This window comes from Saccharomycopsis crataegensis (assembly GCF_037102585.1).
Source record: "Saccharomycopsis crataegensis DNA, jcf7180000000075, whole genome shotgun sequence".
NCBI lineage: Eukaryota > Fungi > Ascomycota > Saccharomycetes > Ascoideales > Saccharomycopsidaceae > Saccharomycopsis > Saccharomycopsis crataegensis.
This window is the reverse complement of record NW_027043822.1, coordinates 150,091-166,363: the sequence shown is the minus strand read 5'-3', so window position 1 is coordinate 166,363 and position 16,273 is coordinate 150,091. Positions and strand designations below refer to the sequence as shown.

General features: G+C 38.3%; 6 protein-coding genes across 6 annotated transcripts; 4 read left to right on the top strand and 2 right to left on the bottom strand. All coding sequences in view use genetic code 12, as the record gives it.

The window, feature by feature from the left end:
* Positions 1-318: 318 nt before the first annotated feature.
* Positions 319-771, top strand: DASC09_022410 (uncharacterized protein; the record flags this gene model as incomplete). The annotated part of the gene is made up of 1 exon (XM_064995844.1): positions 319-771. One exon carries the CDS (start codon positions 319-321, stop codon positions 769-771), a length of 453 nt encoding a protein of 150 aa, XP_064851916.1.
* Positions 772-2,418: 1,647 nt separating this feature from the next.
* YME2 (Yme2p) lies at positions 2,419-4,992 on the bottom strand (the record flags this gene model as incomplete). The annotated part of the gene is made up of 1 exon (XM_064995843.1): positions 2,419-4,992. The coding sequence occupies one exon, from the start codon at positions 4,990-4,992 to the stop codon at positions 2,419-2,421; it is 2,574 nt and encodes an 857-aa protein (XP_064851915.1).
* Positions 4,993-5,629: 637 nt separating this feature from the next.
* FUN12 (translation initiation factor eIF5B) lies at positions 5,630-8,500 on the top strand (the record flags this gene model as incomplete). The annotated part of the gene is made up of 1 exon (XM_064995842.1): positions 5,630-8,500. The coding sequence occupies one exon, from the start codon at positions 5,630-5,632 to the stop codon at positions 8,498-8,500; it is 2,871 nt and encodes a 956-aa protein (XP_064851914.1).
* Positions 8,501-9,170: 670 nt separating this feature from the next.
* PDI1 (protein disulfide isomerase PDI1) lies at positions 9,171-10,727 on the top strand (the record flags this gene model as incomplete). Its single annotated transcript, XM_064995841.1, has 1 exon — positions 9,171-10,727. The coding sequence occupies one exon, from the start codon at positions 9,171-9,173 to the stop codon at positions 10,725-10,727; it is 1,557 nt and encodes a 518-aa protein (XP_064851913.1).
* A 542-nt stretch (positions 10,728-11,269) lies between these two features.
* On the top strand, positions 11,270-12,307 carry MDH3 (malate dehydrogenase MDH3; the record flags this gene model as incomplete). The annotated part of the gene is made up of 1 exon (XM_064995840.1): positions 11,270-12,307. The coding sequence occupies one exon, from the start codon at positions 11,270-11,272 to the stop codon at positions 12,305-12,307; it is 1,038 nt and encodes a 345-aa protein (XP_064851912.1).
* A 527-nt stretch (positions 12,308-12,834) lies between these two features.
* HEM25 (Hem25p) lies at positions 12,835-13,803 on the bottom strand (the record flags this gene model as incomplete). Its single annotated transcript, XM_064995839.1, has 1 exon — positions 12,835-13,803. One exon carries the CDS (start codon positions 13,801-13,803, stop codon positions 12,835-12,837), a length of 969 nt encoding a protein of 322 aa, XP_064851911.1.
* Positions 13,804-16,273: the final 2,470 nt, after the last annotated feature.

Sequence of the window (16,273 nt, the reverse complement as noted above, 5' to 3'; positions counted from 1 at the left end):
TCTCTGGATTTTAATTTCAGAAACCATCAGATCAAGTACCATTAAACGTTTTCTTTTTTATAGATTCAAACTGTGAGAAGTGAATTTTATTTGTCTTATAAATTTTCTTGTAACCAGTCGCACATAATTCAGGATCCTGATCCTCAACGATGTATCTGGGATGACACTTCTTTTTTTTTTTTTTTTTTCTCTTTTGAGGTGGGGATGACTTTCATTCTCCTTCCCATCTTTTCCTATTCAAAATGTTCAGTAAATCTACTTTCTTTTTAAATAATATCACCCAATTCATTGTATTATAGCATCTACTTCAACAAACTAATGTCAAAGCCTCAAAAATCATCTCCTTCGCTGAGACACGGCTCACAATTAAGAAGACCCTCTTTCAACAATAATCATAAACAAGGCACTACTACTTTGAAAAAGAAGAAATCGTTTCAATATAACAATAAAAAACCTTTGTTAAAAAATACTGGTCCAGATATGACCACGAAGTCCCGGGAAATAGCTTATTTCATGCAAACTACCTTCCCAGATCTAGATGATGACCTCAACTTCGACACTTTTGTCAATTATTCAACCTCCTTGCTGTCAAAATGTATATTTTCAAGTGTTGTTGATATTTTGTGTTTAATTTCCGATAAATATGATTCCTCAGGTTTGGAAAAAAAATATTCATTCAATGGAGATTCTACCTCAAGTAGTACGACCAGAACTTCTTCAGAAATTGATTCCTTATATAAGTTGGTGATGTCTCTGGGAGCCTACGTGTGATTCGCATTCGTTTTCCGTGGTAAAATAGTAAATATATAGTTGTATGTTTAGTATATAATGAAGCGCATAATATATATTTAGCTCTAATCATTAGTGTTATATACGTAAATACCTAATGAGTTTCATGTAAATTCAATTTGGCTTCAACATTAGAGACTGTCTGTTTTTTCACAGATATTGGGCAACTGAGCGTAAATGTGAACTTCCAGCTTGCAGGTTTAGAATTTCAAAAAAAAAACACAAAATTGCTGACCAAATCCCAATAATATCATCTTATTGAATTATTTGTTCTTGCTTGGTTCTTTGTTTGATCCAGCAAGTCTTTTTTTGTTAATTGAAAATTGCATGAGCCAGTTATTTCCGTCTCTTCAACCCTTGCTAAAAACTTGAATGGCATCAATAAAATTCATTTCTGACGTCTCAAAACTCTCAAATTTGTAATTTTCCACCATAATACTCATGCAAATCATTAACATTATGTGTATTATGACACAGCTCCTCCCTCACCTTTCGTTGTGAATGATTATTATGATATGCTCACAATTATCTAATCTCTTCAGCAAATCATATTCCAACTTCTCTATCTTCATTTCGCGCCTTAAATTTTTGAATAAACAGTATCCATAAACTTCAGAATTCACTTTGAAATAACTAAAATCAAATAATAAATTAATTTGTTGAAAAAACTAAAAAACTGGCCAGCCAATTCTACATTACTTTTGCATAAATTAATCCAAGCAATATCAATCTTTTACAATCACTTTGAGCGCCATTGTTAGTGAATAATAAGTTCTGTATTTTGTGGTCGTGTTGTCATTATTCTTTGCCTTTTGATATTTCGATTCTTGCTTATCAAACAACATACCATACCAAACAGACACACACCACAGGGAGCTTTCTGACGTGCTGCACTCGAATGCAAGCCTCGCATTGGTTAAGAGCGTTAGTAAATTAATAAAGTAGTAGTAGTCTTACCCGCAGCAAATCCTGCTGTTTGAAGTGTCGCTGCGATATTTTTTTTTATATAATCCCTCCGCAATTACACAGTATCTATCCGATTATGATAGTAATTGGTTTACGCGGGGTGTGGTACCTAAAAATGCAATATAATAATATAACCTAGTGTTAAATTTTTTTTTTTATCTGGATTATATATTTGAACAGCATGCGTAATAATATCATTATACAGGCTAGCAATAACCGGATACTGTAGCAAATATCTCCTAGAGTGTGTGCCGCCCACCATATAGAAAAATAATCATCTTCTGTATCATCAAGCGCAACACTGAACATTTTCTTTGAATGAATGTACTAAGCCAAATTACTGGCCAAATATTAATAGAGAATAAATGGATTTATAACATTAAAAATATATACATGGGTAATAAAATGTATTAGAATCCTAAATCAAAAAAAAAAAAAAAAAAAGAAAAAAAGACGAAAGCTTCAGAAGGAGAATATCAATTATATTGCAAAGCTCGATTGCACAGCTTAATAACAGCCCATCCAAGCAACACGTATAGATAGACAAAACAGCAACGCAAAATCAAAAATTAATAAATAAATAAGTAAAAAAAATAAACAGCCAAACATACATGACACAAAAGACAAATGAATAGCACCGAAAGATTAACCAATGCGAGAAATCTAAAAAAATCCAAACCTGGATTTCGATGATTGCTTATTGTGCTTAGCCTTCAATTCATTAGATTTTTTCACTAATTCTTTAATTTGTGCTTCATATACTTTAATATTGTTAGTACATGCAGTGATCTTATCACCCAAATAATTGAAGCGTGCCCTGATTACATCTGACATAGCCACATATGACAAAGAGCTAATTTCGCTTTCGCAAGTCTTGATAACCTTTGTTTCATAGGCAATCTTTTTCAATAAGTAGCTTCCTTCCAACACATTGAATGATGTTTCATCCCCAACAATATTCTGGAAAGCTGATCTGTACAATGGTCTTGAAGCCTTGATTTCTTTGATCAATCCTTTTTCCTTGACGAGAGAAATCAAGTTGGATTTTTCCAACTCAGTCAAGTATTCAACCGGTGAAGATTTGAATAATGGGGATGTGTAAACATTGGAGAAAGCAATTGATTCTTTAGAAGCGAGGAATTTGATGATTTCCCAAGATCTGGCAACTTGGAATTCGTCACTGTCAGCGCTATTCTTGATAAGATTCATCTGGATGATTTGTTCCGCAGTTTGTTTGATCATTTCTTCCTTGGCTTCTTCTGGTGATTCACCGGATTTGACACGTCTAATAAATGCCTGCAAGTCAAGCATACGCCCTCCAATAGGTTCAAGAGCTTTCTCTATGGTTCCTATGCTGTACTTGGATTGAAAATCGCCTTTCTTCGCCTTATCACCATCTCTAATTTTATCCAAATCGTCAGCATCATTCAAATGACTCCATACATAATCAGTAGACGATGACTTAGAAGGATCCGATAATACCAAGCTCTTGAAAATTTGATCTGGCAACGCTTCACTTAATAATGGCACTGGACTGACATCATCAATTAAAAATATAACATGAGCGAGGTTCATGGATACCAAGAATGATCCCCAGCTAGCCAAGGCTTGATAAACAAATGAATAATTCTCCGATTTTGCAGAAAACTTATTGATAACAATAACAGGCTTTTCATCAGGGTGCTGCTGCAAATAATCATCTTCGGTAATCCTCTTGGTAGCCTCTTCGCCAATGTTCATGTCGCTGGCCATTTGAACAACATAAGCAGAATAAAATCTCAAAGAAACTCTTCTGATGGCAACGGCAGCAAGAGACAAGATATTCTTGAATTGCACATCATTAGATTCGGAAAGTCCTGATTTCTGTCCAGTAAGACCTTGGACACCCAAGTCAATAAAGGTGCTCAATGAGTTCAACCATGGGAAAATAGGAAAATAGCCAAACTGATGGGCAGTATTCTTCAAAAATTCAGAATCATTACGTGATTTGACAATCTCCTCACAGTTAATGTGCAAAACATTCTTTCTATCACGCAAGGCATGATCAATCACCACATTCTCTTTGCCGATTCCTCTTGGGCCTCTGACAACAATAAAAGTATTGACATTTTCTGTCAACCATAATTTCAATTCTTTCACCTTGTCAAGTCTTTCTGTCCACATATGGATCGTGGAATCTTTCTGCTCACGATTGTTACTAAAGCTCATAAATCTTTTCACAGAAGTTAAATATTGTGCAATATACACAAAATACTTGTTGTTTTTATAAGTGCTCAATCCAAATCTATGCTCGATTTTCTCTTGAATGAAAAATTCTCTGATCGGTTCGAAGATAATCGACCCAATAGCAAGAAAAACAGCCAAAATTAACGGAATTGAAATTCTAGGGTGATCAAACACATATTGCTTCATCAAATTCTCCCGCATAGCTGTTTGGTATTTGATGTGAATTGTGGTTTTGTCAGTGCTGAAAGCATTCACACAATTTTTGGCAGCAATAGCAGATCTCAATTTTCTAAATTTAACAATTGCATATCTAGGGGTTTCTTTAGAGTCAGCAGGTTGGGGGACAATATCAAGAATGGTACCATATCTTCTGAAAATCTGATAAATTTTTTCTTCTGTCAATTCTTCTCCTTCAAACAACACCTTCAACTCGGAGCTGGGATAACGCCTAAGATCTTCGACCCATGGGGTGCCTTTCACAGGGAAACAATGAGGTTTTGATAATAAACCAAGAAATCTTGGCGAAGATTTCATAGTGTTCTTTTGGATCTTGGTGTTCACTTCAGAAATCGATGATTCAAAAGGGACTTGGAATTTCACAAATGCCCCACCATCTTTTGTCAATATCGAATTCACAGAGATTCCTTTGACAGGATTATCTTCAGGGGAGGCCAATTTCAAAATTTGGCGTTCAAGGGATGAATCCCCTGTGGTTTCCTTAACTTTGGATATATAATCATGGACGAAATTCAAAGCCTTGAATCTTGAAAAATCAGCAGGATTCACATCAGTAAAATATAACAAAGTTTCTTGGTTTGTTTTTTCAATAACACCAGTGTTAGCAGTATCATCTAATTCACCCAATTCTTTGTCCTTTTCTGTGATATCTTTAGAAGCGTAGAATCGTTTGCCACAATAGATTCTCTTTGCTAGAGGTACAAAGCCAGATCTGTGAGCAGATTGCAAACCTCTATGGCCAAAAATAGACCTCGAAAGCTTTGATATGATCATTGCGCTTTCTCAATGATTAGAGCTCCTCTGAATAAAAAGGAATGTTAAGAATCAAAAGATGGAGATGACTTGACGATGAGCAGGGAGCAAGATTTAAAATGTTTTTCTGCGTCCCGTGATCTGCTGCCAAAATTGGCGACAAGAATATGATGATGCTTAAAACAGAGATGCTTTGATGAAAGACTTCTTATTTATTGGAGTTTAGATTTATGCTTTATTAGTTTAGTATCCTCGTATTTACTAGCTACAAAAGCTTTCAAATAAACATCCAATAAATTATCAGATGCTGCAATTAACAGTATACACATACCACAGGTATGCATATCACCAAATATTGCAGCATGATATTCTAACAAAAACTAATGTCCATGAACAAAGAAAAAAAAAACCCTCCCATATATCATTCAACAAATTTGCTCAACTATTTCATAGTGGCAAAACATTTTAATCAATTGGGGCCAAAATATCCGGACACCATGTTGATTCTAGTATTTACCCCCTATATTACATATCACCCCTTCATCCACACACCAGTCTCCTAAAATTTTTTGAAGGTGAAAAATCTTTCGACGCCACAAGTAAAGGACTTGATCTGAAGGGGCTTTATCTATAACATAAATCACTGATAGTATCCAAAATGAGTGAAGGAGATGGACCTCAAGATTTCATGTCTGTTTTGAAACAGACTAAGGCCAAGCAAGAGGAAAAAAAAGTGGTCATAAAGTCTAAGAAGGAAAAGGAAAAGGAGAAGAAAGAAAAGGAAAAGCAGAGAAAGAAGGAATTGGCTGCTAAAAAGAAGGCCAAGCAACAAGAACAAAAGGCCCAACAAGCAGCTCAAAATCAAAAGAACGCCGATGATGCTGCCAAGGCTAAAGAGGAAAAGAATAGCAAGAAGGCTGATTCCGACTCTCCTAGAGAAACCCCAGCCCCAGCTTCAGCTGCTGCTGGTAAGAAGGGAAAAGGTAAGAAGATCAACCCTGCCATTGCTGCCTTGAGAAAACAAATGGAATTGAGAAAGCAACAAGAAGAAGAGGAAAGATTGCTCCAAGAAGAAGAAGAAAGATTAGCTAAGGAAGAAGAAGAAAAGAGAATTGCCGAAGAAAAACAATTAGAAGAACAAAAGAAATTGAAGAAAGAAAAGGAAAAGGCAAGAATCGAAAGATTGAAGGCTGAAGGTAAATTCTTGACTAAGAAACAAAAAGAAGAAAAGAAATTGCAAGAAAGAAGAAAACAGCAATTGTTGCAAAGTGGTAATGTTAGTGTTGCAGGTTTGAAAGCCGATGGTTCTAAAGAAAGTACTCAGAAGAAGAAGATTGTCTACGGTGACAAAAAGAAGAAGTCTAGCGCTGAAAGAGCCGCTGAAAAGGCTAAGAAGGAAGAAGAAGCCAGAAAGAAGGCTGAAGAAGAGGCTGCCAAAGCTGCTGCCGCCAAGGCCGAAGAAGAAGATGAGGATGATGATTTGATAGATGACTGGGAAGCCATGGCTTTGGATGATGATGAAGAAGAAGAAGAAGAAGAACAAACTGCTACTGGTGAAGATTGGAGCGCGAAAGCTGAAGAAGAAGAAAAGGAAAGCAGTGAAGAAAAGCAAAATGAATCATCCGAAACTCCTGCCAGCACATCTGCCGAGCCAGTGTACGCTGAAGAAATCGAAGAAATCTCTACTCCAGGTGCTGCTGCCAAGAGTAGTGGTAAAAATGATTTGCGTTCTCCAATTTGTTGTATTTTGGGTCATGTCGATACTGGTAAGACTAAATTATTGGATAAAATTCGTCAAACTAATGTTCAAGGTGGTGAAGCTGGTGGTATTACCCAACAAATTGGTGCTACTTACTTCCCAATGACCGCTATCAAACAAAAGACTAAGGTTATGGAAAAATTCGAAGAAAATATTTCTTTCCAAGTCCCAGGTTTATTGATTATTGATACCCCAGGGCACGAGTCTTTCACCAATTTGAGATCCAGAGGTTCCTCATTGTGTAACATTGCCATTTTGGTCATTGATATTATGCATGGTTTGGAACAACAAACTATTGAATCTATCAGATTATTGAGAGACAGAAAGGCACCATTCATTGTGGCCCTTAATAAGATTGATAGATTGTACGGTTGGGAAGTGTCTAAGGATAACTCTTTCAGAGACTCTTTTGCTCAACAAACACAGGCTGTCAAGAGCGAATTCGAAGATCGTTTGTCAAAGATCAAGGTCCAATTGGCCGAACAAGGTCTTAATTCTGAATTATATTTCCAAAACAAGAACATGGCTAAGTTCGTCTCTATTGTTCCAACTTCCGCCGTTACTGGTGAAGGTGTTCCAGATTTGTTATGGTTATTGTTGGAATTGACTACCAAGAGAATGTCCAAACAATTGATGTACCTTTCTGAAGTTGAAGCTACCATTTTGGAAGTTAAAGTTGTCGAAGGTTTCGGTTACACTATTGATGTTGTTTTAAATAATGGTATCTTACGTGAAGGTGATAGAGTGGTTTTGTGTGGTTTGAATGGTCCTATTGTCACTAATATCAGAGCTTTATTGACACCACAACCATTGAGAGAATTAAGAATTAAATCTGATTACGTTCATAATAAGGAAGTCAAGGCTGCCTTGGGTGTTAAGATCGCTGCCAATGACTTGGAAAAAGCTGTTGCTGGTTCTAGATTATTGGTTGTTGGCCCAGAAGATGATGAAGAAGAATTAATGGACGAAGTTATGGATGACTTGACTGGTTTGCTTAACTCCGTCGATTCCAGTGGTAGAGGTGTTACCGTCCAAGCCTCAACTTTGGGTTCCTTAGAAGCTTTGTTGAGTTTCTTGAAAGATATGAAGATTCCAGTCATGTCTGTTGGTTTGGGTCCAGTTTTCAAGAGAGATGTCATGAAGGCAACTACTATGCTGGACAAGGCTCCAGAATATGCAGTTATGTTGTGTTTTGATGTCAAGATTGATAAAGAAGCTGAGCAATACGCTGAAGAGCACAAGATTACTATTTTCAATGCCGAAATTATTTATCACTTGTTTGATGCGTTTACTGCTTACCAAGAGAAACTTTTGGAAGAAAAGAGAAAGAACTTTATGGAGTTTGCTATTTTCCCATGTGTTTTGAACACCATTCAAATTATTAATAAGAGAAACCCAATGATTATTGGTGTTGACGTTGCCGAAGGTTCTGTGCGTATTGGTACCCCAATTTGTGCGGTTAAGATAAACCCAGAGACTAAACAAAGAGATGTTTTGCTATTGGGTAAGGTTGTTAGTCTTGAAGTTAACCACAATTCCCAGAATATTGTCAAGAAGGGACAGACTGCCCAAGGTGTGGCTATGAGATTGGAAGGTCCAAGTGGTGCTCAGCCGGTCTGGGGTAGACATGTTGATGAAAAGGACAAGTTGTACTCTTTGATCTCCAGAAAGAGTATTGATACTTTGAAGGATGCCGCATTTAGAGACCAAGTCCCAAGAGAAGACTGGTTGTTGATTAAAGCCTTAAAGCCTGTGTTTGATATCAAATAATTATGACATAAATTTGATTGACTATCTCACATTTTCTTTTTTTTTTTTTTTATTTGTATCTTCTCATTTAATTTTTTGTAGTTATTATTTATTCGAATATTAATATTTTATTCTGGCATGATTGACATTTGTAGATCATGATCTGAAAGAGAAACAGAGATTTTGCCAGAGGGTCAGCTGATCTGTGTGTCTATGCGTGTCGCCACTCAAGTGTCCCAAAGGCGCAGTATGTTTTGGAATTTGATTACATAGCTTCAAAGCAAAAGTCAACTCAGAGCTTCCCTGTTATTGTTTGCCATGGCTCTTCAACTCTCCAATAATATCAACTATGAGGTAGAAATATACACCCACATTACTAGGGGAAATCATCCGTATATCTTTTTCAACACGTAAATGCTTTCGGGAATGACAGATGGCATGATATACACGTGTACAAAACGGGGGGTGGGGGTGCGCTTCACATTTCTTCTGAGAACTCCCCCACCGACCCATAGGGTAAGGCCAGCGTGTTGACGATAAATATATAAAAAGTGCAACTTTTCTAGATCCATTTGTCAACCTAATATCAAGGACACTGCATTGCTCTTTGGAAAATACAACACCTGGCCATAACAACGCCCTAAAATTAATATCACATACATACACACCATATATATATACATTTAGCAACATGAGATTCTCTATTAAGACTATTGCTGCTCTTTTGGCAACCATCACCCCAATCGTGACAGCCGCCGCCAGCAATGCTGACGCCGTCGCCCCAACTGATTCCGATGTCGTCAAGCTAGGAGCTGAAAACTTTGAGAGTTTCTTGGAAGAAAACCCATTGGTTTTGGTTGAATTCTTTGCTCCATGGTGTGGTCATTGTAAGGCCTTGGGTCCTGAATACGTTGAAGCTGCTTCTCAATTGAAGGACAAGAATATCCCATTAGTCCAAATCGACTGTACCGAAGAAGAAGAATTGTGTCAAGGCCAAGGTATCAGAGGTTACCCAACCATCAAGATCTTCAGAGGTGCTGACGACGCCAAACCTTATGAAGGTGCCAGAAAGGCTGACGCCATTTCCAGCTACATGATCAAGCAATCTTTACCAGCTGTCCAAGTTGGTGTTGATTCCAAAGCTTTGGAAACCATTATCGCTGACGTTAAGGAACCAGTTATCTTGCAAGTGTTGCCAAAGGATGAGAAGACTTCCAATGAAACTTATATCAAGATTGCCGACGCCAAAAGAGAAAAATTCACTTTCTTGTCCACTGATAACAAGGAAGTCGTTAAAAAATTCAGCGCCACTAAGCCAACTTATGTCGTTTACAGATCTGACTTCAAGGAAGGTGATGAACCAGCTGTTTTTTCCGATGACATTACCGCCGAAAACTTGGAAGCCTTCATTAGCACTGAATCCATGCCATTGTTTGGGGAAATTAATGGTGAAACTTTCCAAGATTACATGAACGCCAAGCAACCATTGGCTTACTTGTTCTACAGCACTCCAGAAGAACAAAAAGAATGGACTTCTAAGATGACCAAGCTCGCCAAGGAATACAGAGGAAAGGTCAACTTTGTTGGTTTGGACGCTTCCAGATTTGGTAAGCACGCCGAAAACTTGAACCAAGAGGAAGTCTTCCCATTGTTTGCCATCCACGATTTGACTGACAACAAAAAGTTTGGTTTGGACCAAACCAAGGACTTAACTCTTGAAAACATTGAAGAATTGTTGAAAGACTTTGAAGCTGGTAACGCCACTCCAAAGATCAAGTCTGAAGAAATTCCAGAAACTCAAGAAAACGCCGTCTTCAAGTTGGTTGCCTACACACACGACGAAATCATCAATGATGATGCTAAGGATGTCCTTGTTATGTACCATGCTACCTGGTGTGGTCACTGTAAGAGATTGGCTCCAGTATATGAAGAATTGGCTGCTATCTACCAAAACGATGAAAACGCTTCTGGAAAGGTTGTTATCGCTAATATCGAAGCCACTCAAAATGATGTCAATGTCGATATCCAAGGTTTCCCAACTTTGATCTTATACCCAGCCGGTGACAAATCTAACCCAATTCACTTTGAACAAAGTAGAGACTTAGAAACTTTGGCGGAATTTATCAAGGACAAGGGTACTAACAAGATTGATGGTCTTGCATTGAAGAAAGCCCTCGAAGAATCTGAAGAAGCTGAAGATAATGAAGAAGAAGAAGAAAAAGAAGATGTTTCCCATGATGAACTTTAAGGATTTGACTCTTTCAATTTATTTTTCATTCGTAGTTTTTTCAATTAAATAGAATCTTTTATTATTATTATCGTCTTTTGGCCTCTTTAGTTCCCTCCATCTTTTGTTTTACTATATAAATTATTCACTTGGAACAGGTTATTTGAAAGTGATCGCTTCTTTTTTTTTTTTTTTTTATGTAAGGACTCTTATTTCTTTATCATTTACGTAAGTAGTCGTATTTTCAAATTATTATGGATCGATGGACATCATTAATGTTCCCCGAGGAAGACAAAACAATCACCGGGGGGATGTTTTTTTTCTTTTGTTGTTTGCAGCCCCGGAAAAACCAAATGGGCAAAAAAATTCTTCCCCATGATTCATCGATGATCTTCCTACTAATAATTAGGGAATTGGGCCATTATTGGAAAATAATTTATCGATTTCTCAGATAATTTCTTTTCTATTTACAAAAAACTTTCGGTTTATTCAGAGTTTTTAGTCTATAACATTTGTCCTGACTCTCTTTTGTCAATTCACTTTATTACTTACTGAAAAAAAAAATGGTCAAGGTTGCAGTTCTTGGTGCCGGTGGTGGTATTGGTCAACCACTTTCTTTGTTGACTAAGCTTGATTCTAGAGTCACCGAACTTTCTCTTTATGATATTCGTGGGGCTCCTGGTGTTGCTGCTGACTTGTCCCACGTCAATACTCAAGCCAAGGTTACTGGGTACCAACCAGCCAGTCCAAAGGATGAATCACAATTGCAAAAGGCTTTGACTGGCTGTGATATCGTTATCATTCCAGCTGGTGTCCCAAGAAAGCCAGGTATGACCCGTGCTGATTTATTCAAGATCAATGCCGGGATTATCAAAGGTTTGGTCACTGGTGTTGCTAAATTTTCTCCAAACGCCATCTTGTTGGTGATTTCCAACCCAGTCAACTCTACCGTGCCAATTGCTGCGGAAACCCTTAAACAATACGGAGTGTTTAACCCAGAGAAATTATTCGGGATCACCACCTTGGATCTCGTTAGAGCCGAAACCTTTTTGGCCCAATTGCTCAAGATTAACCCAGCAGAAGTGAAGGGTAAAATTTCCGTGGTTGGGGGTCATTCTGGTGACACTATTGTTCCATTGGTTCAATCTACCCCACTTGGAAAGCAAGTTGCTCGTGCCTTGAGTTCTGACCAATATTCCAAGTACATCAACAGAGTGCAATTTGGTGGTGATGAAGTTGTCAATGCTAAGCAAGGCGCTGGCTCAGCCACTTTGTCCATGGCTTATGCTGGTTACAGATTTGCTGAACTTGTGATTAGTGCTCTTACTGGCACCCCATCTTATGATTCCTCCAAGATTCCTGAACCTGCCTTTGTTTACTTGCCAGGACTCGTTGGTGGTAAAGCAATTGCTCAACAAGCCGGAGTGGACTTCTTTGCTGTTCCAGTGGTGTTTGGTGCCGGTGCCTCAGTTAAGACCGTTATCAACCCATTGGAAGGTCTCACTGGTTCAGAAAAGAAATTGGTGGAAGTTGCCTTGAAAGGATTGAAGCCATCCATCAAGAAGGGTGAAGATTTCGTTAAGGGTGCTGCTAAATTATAAGAACCATATTAGTAGTCTCTGGAGGATATTGTGGCGGGTTTTTTCACATATCACTTATGTAAGGTATTTTTGTTTTGGTTGTTTGAGTCTAAAGTTTCAAAGTTCGAGAATTTTTTAAGTACGTCCAATAAGAAATAAAAATTTATATGTATAACTTGAGCCAGCTTGCGTATTGGAATGCAAGAAAAGACTTTGATCTCCGTAAGATCGTTATTGTAGGCCCACTAAGTTCCATTCATACCCTAGTCTCTTTACTTTCTCATTATACTTGTGGAATAGCAAATCTTCATAGATACTGCTCACCAACACATCAACAACCAATAAAGGCTACTAAATATTGCAAAGAAATGATACAATACAGAAAAAAAAAAAAAAAGAGCAGCTCAAGACATACAATCGTTAAAAAAACTTCATCAAAAGTCACTGGAATATACTAAATGCTATATCGATTATCAAATTCAAAATTCTAATCTTCTATTTATAACAAGGAATTATGTTCTCTATTAACATGGCAGCATTACAGAAAGTCAGAAAAACTTTAATAATTCCTCGTAAACTCCCCAAGCAATTCCTGCGCTCAAGGTTTTTCTCACCAATCTCAAACCAGCTCCTCGGAATAACACCAATACCCCTTCCTGGGTCAAGATCAATTTGCTGGCATGGAAGAAGTTTCTATAATATTGAGGTTCGATCTGGATTCTAGTTTTTATGGTATCGAATGGAGTGGTGATGAGGGTTGCTGTCGATGCAGCAGTCATCGCTGACATTGAGTTTACCATAATCGAGTAATAATCAATACCTTGATTCCCTTTCATGGTGCCATTGGGTTTATTTTCTTGAGAGCCCTCATCAATTTTTAGGGCCTTCGGTATCATCACTTTCAATTGTTCATACATCAAGACATATAATCCGGCATATGGGGCATCTCGCACAATCGTTGACCCGCAACCCAAAAAGAACCCTTTGAAACGATGGTCACGGAAAATATCACGGGCAGCTTGGTTCAAAGATGTATAGTTATAAAGACTGGATTCGTACCGAGTTTTGATAACGGTGATAGGCATGGTAAGGATCCCAACTAGACTTCGCATCGCCGCGCCGCTAATTAAATTTTCATACATTGCAAGCTTGGGAAGTTTGGATGTAGAACTCTTCAAATCCCTGGAATCAGAAAGATTGGCTGCTTTTCTTTCGGCCAAATAGTTTCGTGAAATATTCAAACTGGTCAAATACAATGAGCTTCCGATGGATGTCCGAAGGACCGATGGAAGGGTTCCGGTCCATAGGTTGCGTAATGATGGCATTTCTTTGATGATTGTTCGGAGCGACTTCGCAGCCACTTTACTGCTAGAAGATTGTAATTGTGAATTGGTCTGTGATTGTTGAACCCTAGTTTTCAATAAATCAAAAGGTTGGAGAGTCACCGCGGATGTCAATCCACCAATGAACCCAGCCATGAGATGAGACGTTGATTTCCCATCTTTGTTGGCGCTCATTTTTTATTCGGATGATTATTAGTGTATCGTTGGAATCCTTGGATATCCTAGAGTTATCTTGTGTTGGAACGTTATTTGGAGAGGGCTTCTACAAGTAGTTTATTGTATTTCTCCAAGGCATTCTTTGGGTACGGAATTTGTCTGCTTGATTTTGGCCCGAGTTTATCCTTTTCGATGCGGGTAAGCACTACAGTTGAGCCCGCTAATGGCTACAATAAAGATTGGCCCATGAGCAATGGTTGATTATTCTACTCGGGGAATTAGTTTCATATAAGTACATTGAGAAATGTTTAAGAGAAGAAACAATAAGTCCTCTTTCTAAGGTCGTTCAGTTTGACTCATTTCCCCGGTGGAAATTATGTGAAATTCATCACAAAAAATTTTTCATACAAAAAAAAAAAAAAAAGGTCCCTTCACATTGGTGCATTGTCCAGTAAAGTATGGGGAAACTTGTGTTTCATAGGACAAAGCAACCTAACTACGATGAATGTGAACAACATCCTCATGAAGGAAGGCAAATTGTAATTTTGAAAGTATCTTTAAATTGTATATGTAGTATATGCTTCGTCCTCAGAACGAGGAGCTGCTTCCCCCCATCAGCAGGAAGGGTTTGAGCATTGTGTAGCGAGAACAGTGTAATAATATCTAATTGATTATCTATGTTTCATAATTATTTAAGTGATGATAGATTATGCCAGCATTCCCTTATGGTTAAAGCTATAATGTGGCGCTCTTGGGATCAAATGATACACAAGAGCCCCGAAAGGCCCTGCAGATTTATCAATAATTGGAAAATCAAAGGTGGAGCGCCCGCTACATGGGAGACAAGTATATTTTAAAAAGCAATTGCTTTGCAAGCAGCCATAGAGTGGTGATGGTTTTTGTGATAAATTTGCAGAACGAAGATCAGTAGGTACCATTTCCGCGGATTGGGATCGAGCGCACCCATCCGTCCTTCCACACACAGACACACACAGCAAACAACATGCCTATGCTTTCCGCAGAGCGAGGGAAAAAGCTAACTAAATCTCGCCAATCTTGAAGATCTCTGGAAACTTGCTGAGCTTACTGGAAACTCTAGAAACTTGCAGTGTGCTGAAAACTCTGGAACCAGAAAGCTTTGGGGTCAGCTGCAAATCCTAAAGGTGCCCGCCCTTGCTGGGTAGCTCGTAAGTGGTCAATATAGGGAAGCAATAGGAAGCCAAAATGCAAGTTTAAACCAGTACGACCCGATAAAGCGATCGCGATTTTGAAACGGATATTGGAAAAGCTAAAATACTGAAAAATTCGAAATTGGGAGGTCAGTGTATGATGCTTTAACGAAAATGCCGGAGAATGGAGGACATTATTGGGTTACAGCACATCACCTGGGAAAACTTTAACCAGTGCATGCCATGTTGATTATGTCAAAGCACTAAGCAGACAAGCGGTCTTTCAAAGTTTTTTCGGGAATGAAACGCGGAGGATATAGTGTGAGACACACGCTAGAGCTTGCAAAGCTTCCCACTCACTCACTCACTCACTCTCTCACTCCAAATACCAGCTTGTGGATGCTGTTCTTCATACAATTATGGCCCCAACCTTCATTATATTGTTTGTGGTTCAATAATTTTACAACTGATAAAACACCATCCATCACAGGCGGACAAAGGAAAAATTTGAAATAAATGGGGAATTCTGAACAAAAGCAAGAGGAGAGAAAGCAGGAGTAACGATAAAAAAAGAGTTTTTAGAATTCTTGTCGCTCACTGTGGTGATGATATTTTTTTTCCCAATGAGAAAAGAACAAGCAAGCACTACCTGAAATGCCAAAAAAAACAAAAAAAAACAACTAATGAGGTCATAGATTGTAGATAAAAAAGCCATCGCAAATGACAATATGAAGTGTAACCATCCATGTTTAGGTTAGGTGCTGGAAACGTGATGTTGAAATATATGCTACGGATAATCATTCTATTCTCACCTTTTAATGAAAGCTAGGAAGAACTACAGAAAATTGGAATAGAAATAGAATTAGAAAAAAAAAAAGCGACCCAGAAGCAAGCACAAAGTATATTTGCAAACCAAATCTAACATACGCATGGATTAAACAAGCAGCGCTTGTTTAAAGTGCAGGCTGTTCGGATTGGGATAGGATATTGCGATTCCTCGAATGCAACAAAACACTGGCGAGAAGTATGGTTTTTTTCTTTCTTTCACCTTGTGGGACAACTGACGGCCCAGCGAAGGAGAGAGAAGGCTGAGCAACATTGATATCACCAGAATGATGCCTGGACTATTCTCTTACACCCTATTAGCCACTTGCAACCCCAGAGATCATGGATTGGGTGTTATCACTTTTGTAATTGTAAAACACCGCGTGCAGATTTTGTATGGCATCACCTGCAGTACCTTGCATGGGGGCTGCCGCGGGAGCTGTGTGGTAACCCGGAAGCAGAGCAGTATGCCATGCCAGCACCAACAACAATCG